Source organism: Bufo gargarizans, chromosome 3 (assembly GCF_014858855.1).
Source record: "Bufo gargarizans isolate SCDJY-AF-19 chromosome 3, ASM1485885v1, whole genome shotgun sequence".
Classification (NCBI taxonomy): domain Eukaryota; kingdom Metazoa; phylum Chordata; class Amphibia; order Anura; family Bufonidae; genus Bufo; species Bufo gargarizans.
Window position 1 is genome coordinate 51744727 of NC_058082.1, and position 23594 is coordinate 51768320.

The following is a 23594-nucleotide window of genomic DNA, read 5'->3' on the forward strand; positions in this document are numbered from 1 at the left end:
AAATTTCCTCGTCACCACAAGTGAAACATATCTGTTACAATAATCATATTTAACCCCCCAGGGGAGGAGAGTTTACCGGGTTGAGGGCTTTGGTCGGGTCTGCAGACCTCCGGACGCTGTCTGAATCCTCTGGAGTAGACATGATCCAATGCTTCTTCCTCCCAGGAAAACGCTGGAAAACGCGTCTTCTCCCTCTTTTTTAAAATGCTCGTTGCCTAGGGGAAGTATGTCAGCTACAGCGATCCTGAGATCTCGTCTGCGATCAAGTGACCCGCCCATCCTATCGCGAAAATGCGCACAAATGCTGTCCAGGGTTGCCTCAACCGAAGGACTTATGCCAGAGAACCAGGAAGGGTCGCACCGCGACCCTGTTCTCTGCCCAGCACACTAAGAAGTGCTCCTTTGATCTTCAGCTGGGCGCCAAGAACCGAACTCCTGCCAGTGCGTGGCCTTTGCAGGAGAATCTCCACACATCCCAGAGGGACAGGAAACAACTGGAGCAGGTAAGGGGAGGGGGCCATTTAAAGAGCTCCACGTTGTTTCTTGTCCCTGGGGGAGACAGGGGAACCTCTTTTGAATCTGTGCCGCTGTGGACGCGTTTGGAAAACAGGAAATAATATGGCTGAAGAAAACACATTAGGGAAGCCCAAACTTAACTGTTCCTTCACAGTAATGATTGAAAAAAGAAGCACAGCAGTTATCCTAATGGTTTTTGCAAACTCAGGTACACTTTAAAGATATATTATGAAGCTAATAAGCATTGAACGTACTCCGCTAAAAAAAAGGGTACACTAATTCTGTCCTGCTACTAACAGTGACTCCCCCAACAAGACTAGACTTTGAATAGCTTTTTTTTTCCATTCCATTATGCAGTTGAAGTTGTAAGTTAACATACATCGTTGCCACAATCATTAAAACTCAGTTTTTAACAATTCCTGACAGCTAATCCTAGTACACAGTCACTCTCTCAGGTCAGATCACTACTATAGTGCAAGAATGTGAAATATCGGCATAATACTAGAGACAATGGGGATATTTATTATCTTCGTACACCAGTCTTCTGGTGGAAAAATGTTTTGCTAACTCTTTGGGACTTTTTAAATGCCACTGCGCCTAAATTTAGGTGCTATATGGCGTTTTACTGCAGCCCTTGCCATTTTCCGAAAAGGAGGTTTGGTGAGAGGGGAAGGCCAGTTGGCCAGGCAGAATTTATCTTATTTTACACCAGTTATCTGGCATAAATGAAAACTGAAACTGCACCTCAACACAAATTAAAGGGGTTATCCAAATTCTAAAAGATTCCACTAAATGCCTGGGACCCTTGTATACATTATACTTACCTGCACCCCGGCACCTGCGTCGCTCTGGATTCCTGCTCAGCCGCCGCTGCATCTCCCTGTAGCGCTGATCAAAACATCTGTCGATAAGAGGAGCAGCCAATAGCAGGCCGCAACAGTGACCAGCCACAAGGGTGCTCATCACCGTTGCGCCGTGCTGTTTTGATCCGTGCTATGGGGAGATGCAGTGGTGGCTGTGCAGGGATCCGGAGCGACATGGGTGCCGGGGAGCAGGTAAGCATAATGTATATGAGAGGCCCGGGCATTGGAGGGCATCTTTTAGAATTCAGATATCCTCTTTAAGCATCTCCTCCGGCATCACAGGGGATATCAAGATCGTCGTAACATTTCCTGGTCTTGATGAATCTCCCCCAATGATTTATTTCAGCTTTTATTCACTCAGAAGTTACACATACCAAGTTGACTGTGCCTTTAAATAGCTTGGAAAGTTCCAGAAAATAATGTCATGCCTTTAGGCAGTGTCAGACTGGGGTACCTAGGGTCCACCAGTAAAATTTATTTTGGGGGCCCACCGTACAGATACGTTCAAATATAATAAATATGTTTTTGTATAAGAACATAGGCCGGTGGAGGTGCTGTACATTGAATACATGTGTGTAGTGCAGTAAGTCTACTGTGTTATGTGCCACTTGTGCAGAGGGTGGGAGACTAGGGGCCCATCTTGCTCAGGGGCCCACCGGAAGATTCCCCTGTGGGCTAGTCTGAGCCTGCCTTTAGGAGCTTCTGTTCGTTAATTGGAGGTGTACCTGTGGCAGTATTTAAAGGCCTACGTGCCTCTTTGCTTGACATCATGGGAAAAATCTAAAGAAATCTGCCAAGACATCAGAAAATAGAATTGTGGACCCCCACTAGTCTGGTACCTCCTTGGAAGCAATTTCCAAATGCCTGTAGGTATCAAGTTCTGCTCAAACGATAATATGCATGTTTAAATGCCATGAAAGCACACACACCGCCATCATACTGTTCAGGAAGGAGATGTGTGTCTCCTAGAGATGAACATACTTTGGTGCGAAAAATCCAAATTAATTCAACAACAGCAAACAACCCTGTGAAGATGATGGAGGAAACTGGTACAAAAGTATCTACAGGTATATCAACAGTAAAACATGTCCTATAGCGACATCACCTGACAGGCCGCTCGGCAAGGAAGAAGCCACTGCTCCAAAACCACCAAAGCAAAGTCAGGGTTACGGCTTACAACTGCACACGGAGACACGTCTTACTTTATGGAGAAATGCCCTCTGGTCTGATGAAAGAAAAATGGAACTAATTGGCCATTGTCATGTATGGAACAAAAAAGGAAAGACTCTCCAGCCAAAGAACACCATGGTGGCAGCATTATGTTTTGGGAGTGCTTTGCTGCAGGAGGGACCACTACACGTCACCAATAGAAGGTATTAAAAGGAAGAAATATTATGACCCCCTATTCAGCCTACGTTGTCTTTGCACGTTAGTGAGACTTAAAAGGGTTGTGTCACTTCAGCAAATGGCATTTATCATGTAGAGAAAGTTAATACATGGCACTTACTAATGTATTGTGATTGGCCATATTGCTTCCTTAATTTTTCCATCACATTATACACTGCTCGTTTCCATGGTTACAGACCACCCTGCAATCCATCCATGGTGGTCGTGCTTGCACACTAGAAGAAAAAGTTTCAGCCTCTCTGGTGGCCAGGACTGTGGGAGTGCACATAGGCTGGTGCTTTTTTCTATAATGTACAAGCACGACCACTGCTGCTGGATTGCAGGGTGGTCGTAACCATAAGAACGAGCAATGTATAATGTGATGGAAAAATGAATCAAGCCAGCGAAGGAGGTAATATGGACAATCACAATACATTAGTAAGTGCCTTGTATTGACCTCCTCTACATGATAAATGCTATTTGCTGAAGTGAGACAACCCCTTTAAGGACAACAAAGTGAAGACAATGGAGCCCTGACCTCAATCACATCGAAAATGTATGGGCACAACAGAAAAATCATGTGCAAGGAGCCTGACTCCATTTTGCCAGTTATGTTAGGAGGAATGGGCCAAAATTCCAATAATGTATTGTGAGAAGCTTGTAAAAGGCTACCCTATAACAATAATTATAATAATAATATTCTTTTTTTATATAGCACCACCATATTCCTCAGCGTTTACAATTCCGAGGGTTCATGTACAAACCAAAACAGACATCACAGAATTACAGACTAATATACACTAGGAGTGAGGGCCCGGCTCGCATGAGCTGGTGCATTGAGTGTGAAGGTTACCGTTGAATGATGGTGTTCAGTTCTGAAGAATGAGGGTGAGTGAGGGGTTAAAAAGGGATGAGTCAGTTTATGGAATGTGATAAGCCTGCCTAAAAACATGCGTTTTAAAGGCATATTTAAAGTTATGGAATTTGGGAATTAACCTGATTGCCCGGGGCAGTGCATGTCAGAGAGTTGGTGCAGCTTGAGAAAAGTCTTGGAGACGTGAGTGAGAGGTTTTAATTATGGATGTAAGGGTCCATTCACACATCCGTGTGTGTTTTGCAGATCCACAAAACACGGACACCGGCAATGTGCGTTCCGCATTTTGCGGACCGCACATCGCCGCCACTTAATAGAAAATGCCTATTCTTGTCCTCAACTGCGGATAAGAATAGGACATGTTCTATTTTTTTTGGGATCGGAATTGCGGACCCGGAATTGCGGGTCCGCATTTTCAGATCCGGGCAGCCCCATAGAAATGAATGGGTCCGGAATTGCGGACGTGTGAATGGAGCCTTAGTCTTAAGATCATTTACAGAATGGAGAGCACGAGTAGGAGGGTAGATGGAAATGAGGGAGGAGATGTATGGAGGAGCAGCACTCTGGAGAGCTTTGTGGGTGAGGAGTTTGAACTGTATTCGGTGGTGGATGGGCAACCAGTGAAATGACTAGCACAGTATAGAAACATCAGTATAGCGGGTGGACAGATAGATAAAGCCTGGCTGCAGTATTTAGGACAGACTGAAGGGGGGAGAGTTTAGAGAGGGGAAGACGGAACAGTAATTATTTTCAGTAGGCCAGATGAGTATCAAAATATGTGACCCAAATTAGACATTTAAAGGCTATGTACACCTTCGGAGGCTATTTTTGTTTATAATTGCATTTTAATCATTTTTGGCTTAAAATCATATTTTCAATTATCCTTTATTAAAAATATTGAGCGGTTCTGTCACAAAGGGTTAACCGTTTTTCTAACTGTGTGGCTGGTACTTTCACTTTTGTGCCGGTCATCTAATAAGCCTTATCTCTAAACTACTAAGAGGACAAAAACACTTATTTAAGCCACATTCTTATCAGTAAGACAAGAACTGAGCTATAATGAGGTCAGAGAGCAGAGATAAGGAGTCCCTCTGCTCCTGGTCTGACGGAAAAGACAAAAATCCACAGGCTGCTACTAGAGTATCTCAGCTCTGTACAGGAAAATAATTTTTAATAAAGACCAATTGAAAAAATGATTTTTAGCTCAAAATGAGTACAATTCAATAATTAAAAATATTGTCCGCAAAGGTGTTCATAGCATTTAAGGATAATGCTGCCAAATACTAACAACATGTATGTAAACCTCTAGGCCACTGGGAATATGATAAAAGAAACAAAAGCTGAAATAAATCATTGTCTCTAGTATTTTTCCGACATTTCACATTCCTGAAATATAGTAGTGATCCAAACTGACCTGAGGGAGGGAACGTGTACTCGGATGAGATGTCAGGAAAAACAAAGTTTTAATGAATATGGCTTAGGATCAGTTTCCATTTTGTGGTATGTTTAACGTATAGGTTAAGACCTACATGAAAAGAACGTATACAAACGTATGCTATTTTTTAGATATTTTTTTTTTTACGTAAACATTTGAAGGATGTGCATACGTTTCAGTAAGTTTGTGTCCATTTTTCTAAAAGTATACATTTTTGGGAAAACTTTCTTTTTGAAATAAAGTTTGAAACGATATGTATAAAAGATGAAAACGTAATGACTTACATTTCCATTGGTCTCTGCAGTGTAAAAAAAAGTGTACATTTTTATCAATTTTTTTTAGTATACCACTCTATTCTGTCTAGGACAGAAACAGTGAAAAACTATGCACTTTTGAACCATGTTTGCCCAGTTACAGTCTATGGATATATCAAGAAATACGTTTCAATACGTTTTTATGTATTTAAAACTTACAATTGTACATTATGGGGAAGATTTATCAAACTGGTGTAAAGTAGAACTGGCTTAGTTGCCTATAGCAACAAATCAGATTCCACCTTTAATTTTCCAAAAAAAGAGCTGTCAAAAATGAAAGGTGGAATCTGATTGGTTGCTATGGGCAAATAAACAAGTTCTACTTTTACACCAGTTTGATAAATCTCCCCCTATGTGCAGGGCCTTTCTGCTGCCTGAGGCGAAAACTGAAACGGCGCCCCCCCCCCCCCCCCATGCCAATTTCCTAACCTAACCCCTTTGCCACAATGAAAGTGCTCATTGCCCTTCTGCTGCCCTCCTCTTGCCCCTTCCTGGTGCTGCCTGAGGCGATCGCCTCACCTGGCCTCATTGGTGGTGCACCCCTGCCTATGTGCCTCAAAATCAGGGATACATTTTTTATGGCAGAAACATGTTATATTGCGGAGGGGAAACAATACATTTACTCACCTATTTCTCTCCGAATCTCCACACACTGCTTGGCACGTGGCAAGGAGTTGCTCAAAGTGCCACTTGAAGACTTAAAAAACTCAAAGCAATACTTATTTTTCCAATCTCAAATAACGTGCAGTTGAAGTGACAGCTCTTCTCCCCTTTCTGTAGAGAAATTTCTGCTAGCGTAGTGACATCTTCACCTGGGCTCCTGGGCGACTCTTTGTACACAGTTATTTTCCCTTCAGCATAGTTACATGGAGGCGCTATAATGGAAATAGTCATTGAGGTATCACATTTTTTTTCCATCACAGTGACTAGCTTATACTTGAAGGTCTTGACAAGGTCAACAGGCCCCATATGAGCGATGACCGATTCGGAAAGCGTGGGTTTAAGGGACACTGTAATGAAAGCTTCAGGTCGCACAGATGCACATTCAAACTCTACCCACTGAGAAGAGGACAGCGGCACCTCCTTGTACGTCTTATACAGCATAAATCTATCACTTGGTTCCTCCACCTCCTGAAAGCTATGTGTGTGCTCCACCTCCAGTAGAAGTTTGGGTTCTCGATCAGGAAATCCAGAACATAACCGTTCATTGGTGAAGACCCCAACGTGGAAAGATCTCAGCGTATCTTTTGTTGTCCTGTTCAGGTCAATGTGAAAAATTGGCCAGGTGACATTGAGGAGGCTGCTCATAAAGGAAATGGAGCTATCATTTTCTGTCTCAAGGCTGAGTTGAAACCGATAGAGTCCGGCTGATATGAAATAGATGCACTCAAATTCCAGTTCACCCTGCGAATGGTTGGCTGGGAGCTCTTTCCTGGTAATTATTTGGTTGCTCTTTACTTCCAGAAGATTTACTGAAGCATTTTTTGACAAGCTGTAATTGTCTTGTACGCTGAAGTCCACATAGACGGAAGATTTGCTTAAAGCTATGTGGTGAGATTGTTTCAGGAGGAGATGGCCGGGCTCACTGAAAACTGAAGAGAAAAACGGTTAACAAAAGCCTAAAGACAAAAACATATCCTGTGGCAGTGACCTACAGAAGTGGGGATTATAGGATACAAATTATCCTCTCGATGACGGGACAAAAGCTGTAGCCACCAGAGTTGCCTTCGTGACTGATGTTTGCTTATGGGACAGTACGAAGACTGATGGGGAGATTTATTAAAACAGTTGTAAAAGGAAAACTGGCCTGGTTCCCCATAGCAACCAATCAGATTCCACCTTTCATTTTCCAAAGGAGCTCTGAAAAATTAAAGGTGGAATCTGATTGGTTGATATGGACATCTAAGAGTACTTTCACAGTAGTGTTTTTCTTTTCCGGTATTGAGTCCCGTCAGAGGGGCTCAATACCGGAAAAAAAATGATCAGTTTTATCCTAATGCATTCTGAATGGAGAACAATCTGTTCAGGATGCATCAGTTCAGTCCCTCTTAAGTTTTTTTGCATGCTGCAGTTTTTTCTCTGGCCAAAAATCCTGAACACTTGGCGGAATGCCGGATCCGGCATTAATTTCCATTGAAATGTATTAGTGTCGGATCCGGCAATAAAATTGCCGCATTGACGGATCCGTTCTTCTGGTCCACGCTTGCGCAGACCTTAAATTCTGTGAAAAAGATACCGAATCTGTTTTTCCGGATGACACCGGAGAGACGGATCCGGTATTTAAATCCATTTGGATCTATCTGACAAATGCCATCTGTTTGCGTCTGGATTGCCGGAATCCTCTGCCGCAAGTGTGAAAGTACCCTAAGCCAGTACTACTTTACACCAGTTTTGATAAATCTCAGCCTGTGTATCTTATAAGTAGTGTTTTCTTTATGGCGTTTTCCCATATACAGAAGGTGATGTTAAAATGGCCTGCTGCATTTTTGAAAAGAAGCCAGAAAGACACAAACCGCCTAATGAACAAAAACGCCATGAGCAAAAAATGCTTGTGTGTCCTGCATTTCATGTTTTCCATAGACATTCAGCTAACACCTGAAGCTGGTGGTTTTACTGTAAAAAAAATTAAATAAAAAGGGGGAACAAAAATGCCACTGAAGCCACAATAGTGCAGAAAAATGGCAGCAAAAACCTACATGTAGACCCACTTCACACGTCCGTATGAGTTTTGCGGATCCGCAAAACACAGACACCAGCAACGTGCGTTCCGCATTTTGCGGACTGCACATCGCCGGCACTCTCATAGAAAATGCCTTTTCTTGTCTGCAATTGCGGAAGCGCTCATCTCCATATTCATCTGTATCGCCGTCCTCAGGACAGCGATACAGATGAACGGTGCGGAGGAGCAGGGGAGAGACGTCTCCTTTCCCTGTTCTTCTAATAGGCCGCAGGCACTAATGCCTGCAGCCTATCAGAGGCTGACTCAGGCGGCGCGATGACGTCATTATCATAGAGCCGCCTGAGCCGGGCAGCACACAGCAGGGACACAGGCTGGAAGTAGCCTGCATCGCATCACTGCTGATGGAGGTAAGAATAAGTGGGGGGTTTTTTCTTTGCAGGGGGAGCTGGCATTTCTTACAGCCTAATTTTTTTGGGGGTGGCATTCTGGGGGCATTTATTTCTTGCCCATTTTGGGGGGGGGACACTATGGGGGCATTTCTTACTGGCACATTATGGGGGGCACCATGGAAGAGAGAAGCACTATGGGGGCATCTGGGGGCTCTAAAGGGGCTTTTTTTTTATTATTGGCACATAATTGAGGGACTATAGGGGAGAGTGGCAGTATGGGGCATTTGTTGGCACTAAAGGGGCATTATTTGGGGGCACTATGGGGGAGTGGAGCACTATTGGGACATCTGCTGGCACTAAGAAGGGGCATTTTTTACTGGCACATTATGGGGGAGAGGAGCACTATAGGGGCATCTGCTGGGGGCACTAAGAAGGGGCATTTTTTTTACTGGCTTATTATGGGGGACACTATGGGGAAGGGGGAGAGGAGCACTATGAGGGCATTTACTGGGGCACTATATAGGGGTATTTTATACTGGCATACATTATGGGGACATTAGCTCAACTGCGGGCACTAAGCGGGGGTATTTCATGTACTGTCATATTATAGGGAGAATTATTACTACTAGGGGGTATTATGGGGAGCTTTACTACTACTGTGGGGCTATGAGGAACATGCTTACTAGTATGGGAACTATAGGGGCATTATTACTACTAAGTGTGCTCTGGCAGAGAATTATTTCTATTGGTGGGATTTTGGGGAGCACTGTTACTTTGGGGGCCACCCTGGCATAGTATCAGCTTAGCACAATTATTTTTTGGGGTCATTATCTTTATACTATTAGTGTCTGGGCGCAGTTATTTTTTAGAGCACTGTGTGCCAATAATTGTTTAAGGGGGCACTATCTGTGTGGTAGTAGTATTCCCAGGGGGACTGTTTCTGCAGTATAGTATTGGGGGCACAGTATTGGCGGCACTATCTGTGTGGTAGCAGTATTTCCAGGGGGACTGTTTCTGCAGTATAGTATTGGGGATGGCAGGAAAGGGTGTTCAGAAGATGTGAAGATGATGGAAATGTGGAAAACTAATGCTTGTTTGATAAATCTCTGCAGAGACGGGAGATGGCAGAAAAATCATCATGGCGGTCTGGTCTGAATGGAGAAGATGAGGAAAGAACATCTACAACAAAGGTGACATCACTGGATGTAAGAGGTATGTGGTGCTATGTAGGAGAGGAGATGCTCCGGCTCCTTCCCCTGCCATTTGCAGAAGGAGGATTCAGAGCTGGGTGAGGACGACGAAAGGGGGGCAGCAGGCCACGGGCGGGTGGCAGATGGTGGGGGGAACCACAGGCCTGAGCAGGATCTGGGGAGGGAGGAGAGCGGAGGAGCTTCCTGGCTGTAGCTTGTTGTATAAGCAGGCAGTGCAGCCAGGACAGGTCTCCCCTCTCCGTATGATGTGTAGAGACAGGCCGCAACTATAGAATGTCAGCTATACAGTGTTTGTTGGGAGTGGCCTATTATATGTAGGAGGGGCTTTTAATAATGGGCGGGGCTAAAAATGGGTCACTTGACTGGATTTGCCCCCCAGGACTAAGGCTGCCAGCCCTCCCCTGTATACACTGTATCTCAACACATGGCACAACTTACCCCAGCCCCAGAGAACAAGCAGAGATAGACAAGAGAAGCTGCTCCGTCTCATTCTGTCACCAGCTGTGTATCTCACTCCATGACCAGATACCTGCAAAAGACAAATGTGAATCGTACACCTAACATACAGTTCAGACAGAGGCCATGGGGTATATGGTGACCACACAGTTACAGCGTAAATCAATATAAGCTTTCCGTGACTTTATGGGTCACATACCATACTTCAGGAGTAGCCACTAGACTGCAATTGTGAATTAAACATGACACCATTGCAGACAGATCACATTTTGCAGAAACTGGATTGAGTTTTATGATTGTGTCTGGAATTCTGTGTACTAGATACCTGAAATACTCTAAGAATATCATTACTCGCCGTAGGGTACTTGTGCGTAGATGGCACATAATACCTGGAGGTGTTCTGACCTAGAGGAGCAATAGCCAAAGTACATAACCTCTTCTGTCCTGGATATGTTCTGCTCTGGTTTGTCCACCCCAAATACAAAGAAAGCGGAGGTGTTGCCTATAGCAGCCTTTTTGCGCCACAGATTAGTAAATAAGTAATCTTATGGGTTGGTAAGAGTGACTGCCTGACTTTGTAATACAAAAAGCAGACTCCCGAATCCAAATACCTCTCAGTGTTGCATGTATTCAAGTGAGCACTTCATTCCATACTCAAGGACACAGGGTGCATCACCTTTATATTTCTTTATCTATTTGGTATGTGGATTCAGGAGTCTGCTTTTTGTATTAGGGCTCATGAACATAAACACATTTTTTGCGGCTCAGCTGCGGACCCATTTATCAGTTGTTCCGTTCTGTGGCCCTGCAAAAAATATATATATATATATATATATATATAGAACATGTCCAATTTGTCCATTTGGGTTGGCCCGTTCCGTTTTGAAAATTGCGGAACACGCACAGGCAATTTGCAGACCGCAAAACACAGCGCGGTCGTGTGCAGGAGCCCTTAGACCTGTGATGGCTAACCTCCGGCACTCCAGTTGTGGTAAAACTACAACTCCCAGCATGCACTCTCGCTTGGCTGTTTTTGGAACTCCATAGAAATGAATGAAGCATGCTGGGAGTCGTAGTTTCACCACAGCTTTAACCCTGGGTTCACACCTGAGCGTTCTGAAAGGAGCGCTCTGTAGGCGCGATTGTACCAGCGTTTACAATCGCGCATACAGAGACAAGCGAACGCCCATTGTCGCGCGTTCCCGAAAGTTTATGTACGGGAACGCGCGACAAAACGCCCCAAAGAAGCTCAAGAACTTTTTTGAGCGTAGGGCGTTTTTCAGCGCATTCAAACGCGCTGTAAAACGCTCAAGTGTGAACCAGGGCCATAGGGAAGCATTGGTTTTCATGTGTTGAGCGTTTTACAGCGCGTTTGAACGCGCTGTAAAACGCTCAGGTGTGAACCCAGGGTTAATGCTGGAGGTTAGCCATCACTGCCTTAGACTGCGATTATTGGAAACTGCCCCACTAGTTTCTCTAAAGGTGGTCTCCTCAATAAAATATGGGTTTCAGTGAGTTTATTCATTTTAATGGAAATTATAGACTTAAAGTGATCCTCCTGTTCAAGAAAAAAATAAAAATCACATTAACTGGAGAACAAACAGAACACTTACCTGGTGCCCAGCTGCAGATCCGCCAGTTCTCTGGCTCCTCTTCTGCCATCAAAGATGACCACACCACCTCTCAGATATATACCATGAACTTAGAAGCACAATACACTCCCTGCTGCCCTTGGATTGGACAAAACTGCTCACATGACCAGTGCTGGCCAATCCAAGGGCAGGGCTGTGTCCTGCTCTAGTGTGGGAGGGAAAAACCCCCACACCGAACATAGGCGGGAAAGGAAGGATGAACGGGAGTCTCCCTAAGGCCTAATACAAAACAACAAAGAAACGCAACAGACAGAAAAGCCAAAATACAAAGGGAAAGGTAACAATTCACTTCCAAGAAGCTATGGCAGCACCAGGAACTCAGCTGAGATCCAAACAGCTATCCACAGGTCCAACTGAAGCTATAAACAGCACAGCATTTTGGGAGAGAACTATAAATAGGGAAAGTTAAATGACCACAATAGCAACACCTGGAGGTTAAGGCTGTGGTCAGTACCAGAAACAACCCAGACACCTATTGATCCACAAGGTAAACATGTCAAACCAAACCAAGTGTTGCCAGTCTCAAAGATCTCCTGCCACTCACTGTCGCGGGGACGTCCGTATGTCTCGGTACACCAATGGACAGTGTGCATCAGATAGCCTGAGAAGAGGTGCAACCATCGTGCATGGCAGTAGAGGAGCCTGGAAATTGTAGGATCTGCAACTGAAAAGATGAAAAGAAGGGCCCCATGTACGTGTTCTGTTTGTTTCCCAGTTAACATCATTACAAATTATTTTTCTTGATCTGGAGGGTCACATTAAAAATGGGGAGATTTATCATGAAGGGGATTTTTTAAATCTGCTTTGCCCGAGTCTGAGTTGCCTTCATTTATCAAACAATGGCATGTCCCTGGATACATTTGTCTAGAGATGTTACTCCAGTTTTTGCGACAACCCCCTAATAGAGTAAAACTGCTTGCGATTTTGTGAAACAGGTTGCATTTCTTAGATCTGCCATAAACCTACTCACCACAGATGAAAGCGCAACACTTTCACATACCCAAAAGTGGCTTCAAATCACAAAAAAAAAGTCACCTATTTTCGAGTAAAAATGGAATGCGCCAGAAGTGGAAGCCTTTTACGCCAGAAAACTGTTTTTATCCACTTAACAGAAGAAACAAAGATCCTGTCGCTCAATATATTATTACAGAATATGGTACATCACCCCCGTCCTCTGCTCTGTAGGAATATAGACATACACCCTGAATTACAAATATTCTCATTATATAGTAACCTACCTGCACACGTTGTCACACACCTCAATGTCACGTATATGCCCAGTAACTACGCTGCTGAAATCATACGACATGTACGAAAGGAAGCAATATCGCAATACACAGATACCTTAGATTGTGAGCCCCATTGGGGGCAGTTTGACGCTAATGTCTGTAAAGCGCTGTGGAATATAGTAGCGGTATATAAATGCGTAAAATAAATACTGTATGATACTGTAAACATTGTATTTATTTATTTTACGCATTTATATAGCGCTACTATACTATATTCCACAGCGCTTTACAGACATTAGCATCAATCTGTCCCCAACGGGGCTCACAATTTAAGGTCCCTATCAGTATGACTTTAGTGTGGGAGGAAACCAGAGAAAACCCACACAAACACAGGGAGAACATACAAACTGCATGTAGATGTTGTCCCAGGACCCCAGCGCTGCAAGGCACCAGTGCTAATCACATGTTCTTGTGCATTTATTTCTCATAGATTGTTAGCTCTATGGGCAGGGATTTAACTTACTAAAGATTGTAAGGTCCTAGACAGAAGGCTGTGACGCATCCCTTCACGTTTATTATTAACCCTTATATTTCTATATTCACCCATTGACACATCCCGGATTTCATTGCAGATTCTGCAACCATCCACGTCCTGTGCATCTGAATGGGGTTTCTGCTATGGAATATCCCCGCACAGATTTTTTTATCTGTGCTGTATAAAGTAATAAGTAACCTGCTACAGATGAGCCAAGAATCAGCCCCGCTGAATGGCAATGGGGCTAATCTGTTCTGTATAAAGTAATAAGTAACCTGCTACAGATGAGCCAAGAATCAGCCCCGCTGAATGGCAATGGGGCTAATCTAATAGGCAGTACTCCGGACTAACATTTCTGCTGGAGGATCCAATAGAAAATATTGCATGTGTGAACATCCCCTTTCATCTACGTACAGTATATGGAGGACTGTTACTCATTTCCTTATCCCATGTATCTGCCTCTTATTCCTCATGGAGTTCAAGCTCCCATGTCAGAGTTCTTGATTGTTTTATCACCTTAAGGTATTGTCAGCGCCTATACAGCAAACTCCTTCCCTCAGCTTTTGTATCTTTCCATTGTGCCTTATCGATTATAAGTTCCTGTGCAGAGGGCTCTTACTACTACTACTTTTAGATCGTAAGCTCCTATGGGCAGCGTTCACTTTACTCCAGAATCTAGGTGACTGTGATTGCTATTAAACCACTAGCATAAGGATTCCTTTTGTAATCATTTTATATTCTCCATATTCTTGAACCCACCTTCTGAGGAATACAATGCAAGTTGGCGCAGTAAGTCCAATGCATACAAGTGACATTATTACTATATTAATGATAGGTTCAAAGACGAAAAAAGTAAAACACAACACCCAACAACGCCTAAAATAAATGAGCAAAAAGCAAATATAGTATTGTATTACAGCGTATTTCCATGGTCAAGAAACCATCCGGTACACAGGAAAATGGGGAGAGATCTCCGTCGCTGGCTCCGACATGCCAGCAAGCCTTTGCTTGTTCACATGTACTAAATAAAAAGGGAGTCTTACCTCCAATGTGCAGACTGTCAGCCAATGAGGAAGGCTTGCTGCATCCCACTGCGGTCACATCTAACCGGGAGCTGGAACCACTATGCCGCTGCCGCCATGCTACTGCAATATGCCAGGGCCACCCCACAGCTACAGGCATCTCCCTGGCACCGACTGAGCTGCAGCTTTGCTCCAGTTGATAGATTTTGTTCGTTAGTTTCCCCAGACAAGTCGCAGCTAATACAAATCTCCTCCCTGAAGGAAGGGTGGAGAGGGAAAAGGATGGACTACTCCCCTCGCTGCCTCTATCATAAACTAAGTCAAAGGGGAAGCCAAAAGAGAGAGATTTCAGTCTAGGAACGTTCTCCTGGGAGCATGTCTCATCTGAGCAGCGCAATCCCACCAGGAAGGCTAGGAAGGAAACTAATGGACATAGCAAACGTTAGTAAATGAAAGCTAACTAGGGGTGTGAACATGCATCCATAGAATGGGGATGGCGACTCCCAGCACATAGGGCAATAAGAGGTGCAGAGGCAGCAGTCGTACTACCCGCCCTGGCGTCACATGAGAGGACTGCAGTATTCTATATAGAACGTGGTAGTTTGAGGTCCTGTTAGATCATCGTCAATCTATGCATAAGGTTTAAGGGGTATTTCGGATTTCTTTGGACCTTCCATAGAAATGAATAGAGTGACTGCATGCCTGACCGACCGGCCGCTCCATTCACTTTGGGGTGCTTCAGGCGTTACGGGGTTCCCCTTCTCGTCAGGAGTGGGGGTCCCAGCTGTAGAATCTAATAGTTATCTTTTAGGCCTTTCACACTACTTTTTTTTTTTTTTTTTTTGCATTCCATATACAGGAACTATTCATTTCAATGGTTCCGCAAAAAAAACAAACAAAAAAAACGGTATGTACTCCGTATGCATTCCGTTTCCGTATTTCCGTTCCATTGAAAGATAGAACATGTCCTTTTATTGCCCGCATCACGTTCCGTGGCTCTATTCAAGTCAATGGGTCCACAAAAAAACGGAACACATACGGAAATGCATCCGTATGTCTTCCGCATCAATTCAGTTTTTTGCCGGAACCATTGCCATGTATACGCCATACAGAAAAACGGAACAGAAACGGAAACACAACAGAAACAAAAAAACTAAACGGATCCGTGAAAAACGGACTGCAAAACACCGAAAAAGCCATACGGTCGTGTGAAAGAGGCCTTATCCTGTGGAATACCCTTTAAGGCCAAAAGTGAGCGGATGTAAATGCTTCAAATATAAAGCAGCCCAAATTTAGGGTCAGCACTGCCATCACTTCTTGAGGACTGACACGGTAACTGCAGTGCCTGAAACGCAGACAATTTTGAACGCTTACGTCTGAATCACGCCAATCACTGAGCAAAAGATGGGAACGACGGACGACAAGTGAACTTCAGGCTGGGTTCACGTTGCAGTAGCGGGTCGTGCGGTCAATTATAGCATGGAAAACCAACATGCTTTTGCAATTGTGGTTTTTACAGGTGAACAGTTTTTTTATATCGCATCGCAAACAACAACAAATCCGCTGTGTGTGAACCTATCCCAACCGGCTGAGCAGTCATTTCCTTTGTGTCAAGAAGTACCAGGAAGTAGAGAGCGGCAGGGACTCTGGAAGTGTTGGATGGAAAATGGCTGGGCATTGGTGAGGTGAGCATCATTGGATTTGCTTTTTATGCAGTTGACCCCTAAAAATAATAAGTATATAAGTAATATAAGGCTACTTTCACACTTGCGGCAGAGGAATCCAGCAGGCAGTCCCGGCGCCTGTACTGCCTGCCGGATCTGGCAAAACGTATGCCAACTGATTGCATTTTAAGACTTATCAGGATCCTGAACTGTCTTACAAATGCATTGAAATGCCGTATCCGTCTTTCCAGTGCCATCCGGAAAAACGGATCCAGCATTTATTTTTTTCACAGACCGGAAAGATGGATCCGGCATTTTAAATACCGGATCCGGCACTAATACATTCCTATGGAAAAAAATGCCGGATCCGGCATTCAGGCAAGTATTCAGTTTTTTTGTCCAGAGATAAAACCGTAGCATGCTGCGGTATTATCTTTTTCCTGATCAGTCAAAAAGACTGAACTGAAGACATCCTGATGCGTCCAGATTACTCTCCATTCAGAATGCATGGGGATAAAACTGATCAGTTCTTTTACGGTATTGAGCCCCTAGGACGGAACTCCGTGCCGGAAAAGAAAAACGCAAGTGTGAAAGTACCCTAAGTAATCCTAATAAAGCACAATATGGCACCATTCGAAGCAGGTTATACATGAACTCGGAGTCTGTATAGGTCCATACTGCGTGTCCACGAGTCCTATGAGATTCAATACCTATATTAACTACATAACGTCTGGACATGTTCTCATTGTGCTACAGGTTAAGGCCCCTTTACACTGCACAACTGAGCAGACGATTGTAGAAAAGGAAGTGCAACCTCCTGAACATCATCTCCTCCACACCGCTAATGCCACCGCTCATCTCCACAGTCATTGTTTGCCGACAGCAGAGGCTGTTTAGACACCACGATCTGCTGGCAAATGATTTAGGTGACCGCACCAATGATCCTATTACCCGATAAACGAACGTTTCGCTCGTTCATTGGGTAATCAGTAGCACGTTTACACCGGCAGATCATCAGGCAGTGTAAAGGAGCCTTTACTATTGAGCCATGAATCGTGGACGCGTGCCGTTTGCTGTCCACAAACCGCTCACGTATCCTTTGACTTTAATGCGTGGAGACTGTCCTATTTTGGTCCACGATTACATGTCCGTCCCATATATTATAGTCTATGGGCCTGTAAAAACCACAGATGACATCACTTTGGTCTGTGGTTTTTACGAACCATTGGTAGGAGATATTCCTAGAAATTCATTTTTAAGCCCAGCAGTGCCAACTGAATACGGATGACACACAGAGGGCAAAAAGAGGGGATCCTTCATGGACAACTTGTCACAGATGTCCTCATAGGCGTGGATGTGCACAGATGTGCGAGTCTTTAAGGTAAAAAAAATAAGAATTAAAGTACATGTGAAACATGTCCACCAATTATCTTGAAAATCAAGTTCTCCCACCTGGGGAATGGTCCTCCAGGCCTGAACTGGTTCTCCCTGTGGTACCACATGATATGAATATTTTTGTACGGTTGTGCAAATTCTTGTTGAAGCTTTTCCCATCTAGAACGCTGCCACCAACCTCCCTCACCGTGAATACCGAATCCTGCGCACTACGTACAGCACCAAACATAAAAAAGACCAATATAGATTTCTTAAATATTGCTTTATTACACAGCATTAAGAAAATATGCTTTACAGACATGGATAGCAAAGCAACCAAGATAAAACAGATAAAAGCTCTCAGACATGGATGTAACGGACTGAGCCATGATGGCGGTGATAAAATGTACAATATACAAAATGTGGAAAATACAAATCATCATCCTATGCTTCCCTTCCCATATAGATCTATTGCTCATCATCTTCTTCCCCCGGGTAAGAAACAGCTTACATACAGATCAAATGTAGATTCCTCCCTAGCTTTATAGTCTAAATGTCTGCTGCTGCAATACCAGACACAACCCATGGACAAAGGAGGCGCTGTTTGTATGGATAAAAAACAAAAAAACACTTTTCTAAGTCTGGACAACTCCTATATTACACAGCAGGTACAGACTGCTGCAGTGATTTAAGGGGAAAAGGGAATTGTCTAAGCTCTGGATAGAACCTGCTATTGATAATACATCAGGAAACTACCGTTTATGGTGCAGTTGGCTGATATTTTACATAAAGTGCCTCCAAAATAAATGCACAATGTTCAGAGGAAAAGCACTGAAAAAGACCGGATGTTTTGGAGAGACACCTGTTCTGCCCGTCTGTCGAGTCCTTACAACAATGTGAATGAAAGAGAGCGCCAGTCAATGAGTAACTACCCGAGCCTAAGGCTTGTTAGCAACACAGGGGCCGAGAAGAGAAACTGTCAAATATGTCTTTCATGGTCTCAAGAGGAGTGGGAGTACTGGTTCTCATTGAAGAGTGCCATCGGGTGTATGGAGACTCATTTGTCCCATGTAGAGAAAGTGTGCAAATTAGCTCATGTCAACCAAACCAGAGACTCCTCCAAAAGGAAGAGAAACCCATTTGTTGACAGTTTTGGGGTTCTTGCCCCATCAAAGTACAAAGCAGGGTACTGGTTGGTTGGTTGAGATGCCCAAGAAGAAATGCAAAAGCGTTCCACTGCTGATATTCAAGGAATAGAGAGTAAAAAAGTGTACATTAAAGCAGGTGCTTACACCATGGGTTAACCTAACTTGCCTTATAAAAGCTGCAACTAATTTTACTCACTCCCCCTTCGGGTCTAAAGTTACTGACTGAATTCTATTAGTGCATTGTGGGAGTTCTACTGCATATTGTTTATACATTGAATACAATAATAAAACCGTAAGCAGTGAGCTCCCTCTAGTGGTGGCTGCAAGCAAACTGAATTTTATCATTAAGAGAAACCGGTCCGCATGATATCGGCCTCCAAACCACCCAGAGAACCTTACCAGTTGGCTCACGTTGGTGTTTTTACATGTTTTTTTTTTTTTCTGTCTTCTTAATGCAAAGAAAATCACCTTTATCCACTGCTCCCACTGTAGCCAATAAGCGGTTTGAAGTCAAGGTTGCTGCACCCAAATACTGCCCCTTCTCCCTTGATTGACATTCAATAGCATAGGCAAGGAGAGGCCAGAGGAGGACACTGCCTCTGCTAAGAAACATCATTAAAAGGGGAAAGGACCGGATTTGCGAGCGGGAAACCTCGATTTTAGACAAGAAGGTGCCAGCCTCCTTGACTTTAAGCCGCAGATTAGCATACAGCGGCAGCAGTGAATAAAGATGATTTTTGCTGCATTAGGAAGACAGAAGAACCATATAAGACAACCATTGAGGAAACCATGACTGTTAAGGTGTTCTTGGCGGTTTTGAAGCAAATTTTGTGCTGACAGGTCCCCTTAAAGCTCAGCCCCATTGAAGGGAATAGGGCTAGGTTCGATACCAAGTACAGCCGCTATACAATGTGCTTGGTGAGCTGGCAGCGCCGGTGCCTTCTCAAACAGCTGATCAGTGCGGGTCCTGGGTGTCAGACCCCACTAATGTGATACTGATGACCTATCCAGAGTATAGGCCATCAGTAAAGAAGTCTCAGAAAACCCTTTTAAAAAGGTGGACATTCACTATAAAGCATACCTAAACTTTTAACAAACTTTGCATTAATCAGTAATACAGTGTGTGTGTGTGTGTGTGTGTGTGTTTGTGTGTGTGTACACATGAGGAATAATAATATTTCTGGCCATTATATGACTTGTATCTGGCAGTTGTCCCCTCTGCATGTTGTGTCTCTAGTTTGTAATTTTCCCAGACCTGGTAAGTGAAGACTAGCTCCCATCTACTGCATGGTAGAGTAAAATCTTAGGCGCAGCATCAGGATCATGGGGGACGTTACAAAGAAGTGCTGAAATGTATGGATGTGAACATAGCACTTGGCCTGCCATATAAGTTATCCATTTAGCTGTGCAGTCTCTCTTGTTGTGCCGGTCTCCTGTATTCCCTAGTTACTGCTCAATCCCCCTGTCCCCTCTCCATAGACTTATACAGGATGATGTGATCGGATTTTTCAGTGAGCAGCAGACTCAAGACGGATTTCATCATTTTCAGAGTCAAAGATATGTTCGAAAGCAGAGGGGAGAGAGGAAGAAACAGCTGATAACTCTAAAAACAAGGCAATTTTCTCTGATAAGATATATTACAAAGCTTTGTATGGTTTCTTGTACTATTGATTTATGCAACATTTATCAAAACCAGTGCAAGGGAGCGATAAAGAAGCCCTTTCGAAATTAAATGGTTGTTGGAGATTGAATCCATTTTCCGTGCACTATTTTCAATAACTCTCTCTTACTGATTGGTTAATGCTTTATCATATGAGGTATGTGTATACTGCTGTACAGATAGATGGGGAGGACTTTTCCACTTTGTTTACGGCCTACATCATACCGGTCCTCTTTGAATCATAATTCCGCAGCTCCTGTGCAGGAACCGCTCCCTGCTGAGTGGGACACTGCTGTACATGTAATTCCAGCACATGCCTAAGTCTGAGTCAAGAACAGGTTTGGATAGAAGCGCAACCCCTCAACTGAATCATCCCGGCAGAGGTGCCCCATGTTTTCGGCAAGAAGCAATCTGTCACAAGAGAAGAATGCAGTTAGAGTATGCCCCAACAGCATGGACAGGGGAGCGACATTAAACCAAAGGGAAATACCTTTCTTTGGCCAACAAAACGGACATGCCGACAATCTTGGCGAACTCCTCAGACGTCAGTGAGCCCCTTTCAGATACCTGGTCAAACAAGGCAAACCGATCTTTGATTGTTATATCAATGTTTAAAAGATTAGTAATGAAGGAAAGCGTAAAAGGGGCTGCTCCGCACTAGAGACGTATCTGATTGGTGGGGGTCCGATCACTGGGATGGAGGGCTGCTGACGCCATCAGTTCCACAGAGAATGAATGGAGCAGTGGCGAATACGTGCAATCTGCCGCTCCAATCATATGGGATCTAGTGATTGTGAGGAATTTTTTTAAATAAATTCCCAGTAGAGGGGATAGGAGCAATTCTACAGCATTCTTCTGGAGCGTTTCCTTGTTCCCTCTGAAGACAGCCTTTACAGTTTTTGGTTCCAATATGGAAAGGAACACAGACCCATACAATTCTTACAAATGTACATTTCACGAACGTAGAGATGGGTGAACACAGCACCCCCAAACGGGTGGTCAACTTTTTCTAATCCCCTTTTTTTTTTTTACGATGGCCCCCAAAAAGGTGTATCACTGTGTTTTCTGTAGCAGCAATCAGCTGCTCTCTGCCAGCAAATGTTGAATTCCCCTGCAGCGCCACCACAGGGGAAATGACGTATTACACAGTGCTTACTGTAATCAGAGAAATGGCACATCCTCTGGCTTCAGCCAATTATGATTGAGAGACTCTTTACTAAAAATTAGGATGCCCTTAAAGGGTATTTGAAAATAGGTTTTCTAAACTAGACAACACCATTAAATGTGGTTTACGCTTTTTACGATTCCATACTACAAGTTATTTAAATTGCATACAATACATTATAGGGCATCTGTCAGCAGTTTTGTACCTATGACACTGGCTGATCTGTTACATGTGCGCTTGGCAGCGGAAGGCATCTGTGTTGGTCCCATGTTCATATGTCCCCGCAATGATGTTTTATTATATGCAAGTGAGCCTCTAGGAGTAACCGGGGCGCCGCCATTACACCTAGAAGCTCTGCTCTCTCTGCAACTGACGCCCACTCTGTACTTTAATTGACAGGGTCAGGCAGAGTAAATGTGATCATGCCTTGTTGCCCCTGTCAAAGTGCAGGGGGTGCTACAGTTGCAGAGAGAAAAGAGCCTCTAGGTGTAACGGCAACACCCTCGTTGCTCCTAGAGGCTCATTTGCATATAATAAAACAATGTTTCTCAGCAATGCGGACACATATAAACATGGGACCAACACAGATGCCTTCAGCTGCCAATTGCACATGTAACAGGTCAGCCAGCTCCCCCAGATTTGCCACTATATTTCTGTGTTTTTGTCTTGTTTTATATGTAGTGTATGTGCCTTTACCTGGCATTCAAACACTCTCCTTTGCACCTGGAGACCTCCATCACATGGTCTGATATGGGTGTGGCTTACAGTCTGGCTTTGTTCACATTGCACTAGTTGTCCTGCTAGGCGGTTGTGTGGAAGCTTGGCTGTGAGCTGGATTACATCACCTTCAGACCTTGTTCACACCATAGGTAGCGTAGTGGTAGGACCCCTTGCCATGCTGAGAACCGTGACGTGGTGCATGTGGGCTCCGATATCTTCCTGACAGGAATATATTGGCAAAAGTCTCAGCTTTTAATATCTGCATTTATGACTAGCCAGTATAGTCAGTGGCATATCCATTTGGTGCATTTTTTCTGTGATTTATGATTATATTTTCATCCGCACAATGCTCCGTTTTGTGTAGGATGCCTTTGTGGTGCATGTGGACCGCGCCGACATCCTCCACCGTATGCAAAATATTTTTTGCTGGGGATAGTCGTTTGCTGCGGTCCACATGCGGTGGGGCTGCTCCCCCAATGAAAAACACGCTACAGTGTTAGGGGTTGAGCAGCTCCCCCAGATTTCAGCCAGTGTCATAGGTACAAATCTGCTGACAGATGCCATTTAAGCACTGCCTGCCAGAGAATTAGTAATATAAAAGAGGGCTCCGCTCCCAGTGACTTCAGATGTCATTTAAAATTTATTTTTTTGCTTTGTATATTGGATGTGATAACGGATTCATTTCATCAGATAAGAGTCACAACTAAGCCTAATTTCACACCAGCGTTTTCAATTCCGCTATTGAGATCCATCATAGGATCCCAATAGCGGAAGAAAACGCGTCAGTTTTGTCCCCATTCGTTGTCAATGGGGACAAAACTGAACTGAACGAAAATGCATTCCTTTCTGTTTGGTTGCGCTCCCATCGCAGACGGAATAATGCTGCAAGAGGTGTTTTTCCATGGTGTTCATGACGGATCCGTCACGGCTATAGAAGACATAACACAACCGGATCCGTTCATGACGGATGCATGCGGTTGTAATATTGTAACGGAAGCGTTTTTTGCAGCTCCATGACGGATCCGCAAAAGACGCTAGTGTGAAAGTAGCCTTAGAAACATAACATATAATGAATTCAGGTAGAATATACCGTTTCTAAAGCAGCAGCAACCATTTCCTCTTCGTTATGAGACTGATGTTCAATTACCATGACCCCACTATCAAAAATACGAAGCCTGCAAAAAAGAGAAGATCAGACCAGAGGGTGTACTGGTTCCTGCGGCCGTGCATAGCCCCCGATGAGCCAAATTATCACTCTGCACCTATTACAAGGGGTTACAGAAATTCACATAGGCCTTTTC

General features: G+C 44.0%; 2 protein-coding genes across 2 annotated transcripts in view; both read right to left on the reverse strand.

The window, feature by feature from the left end:
- Positions 1 to 14844, reverse strand: part of THSD1 (thrombospondin type 1 domain containing 1) — a 30174-nt gene extending 15330 nt beyond the window's left edge. The window contains 4 exon segments of the mRNA XM_044285070.1: positions 6016 to 6114; positions 6117 to 6980; positions 10107 to 10197; positions 14584 to 14844. Of these exon segments, the coding sequence (XP_044141005.1) occupies positions 6016 to 6114; positions 6117 to 6980; positions 10107 to 10158 (1015 nt within the window). The 5' untranslated portion in view covers positions 10159 to 10197; positions 14584 to 14844.
- Positions 14845 to 17864: 3020 nt separating this feature from the next.
- VPS36 (vacuolar protein sorting 36 homolog) overlaps positions 17865 to 23594 on the reverse strand; it is a 40460-nt gene continuing 34730 nt past the window's right edge. Inside the window, exons 12-14 of the mRNA XM_044285296.1 lie at positions 23384 to 23468; positions 20899 to 20975; positions 17865 to 20819 (exon numbers count right to left, since the gene is read on the reverse strand). Of these exons, the coding sequence (XP_044141231.1) occupies positions 20726 to 20819; positions 20899 to 20975; positions 23384 to 23468 (256 nt within the window). The 3' untranslated portion in view covers positions 17865 to 20725. The remainder of the gene's footprint in view (positions 20820 to 20898; positions 20976 to 23383; positions 23469 to 23594) is intronic.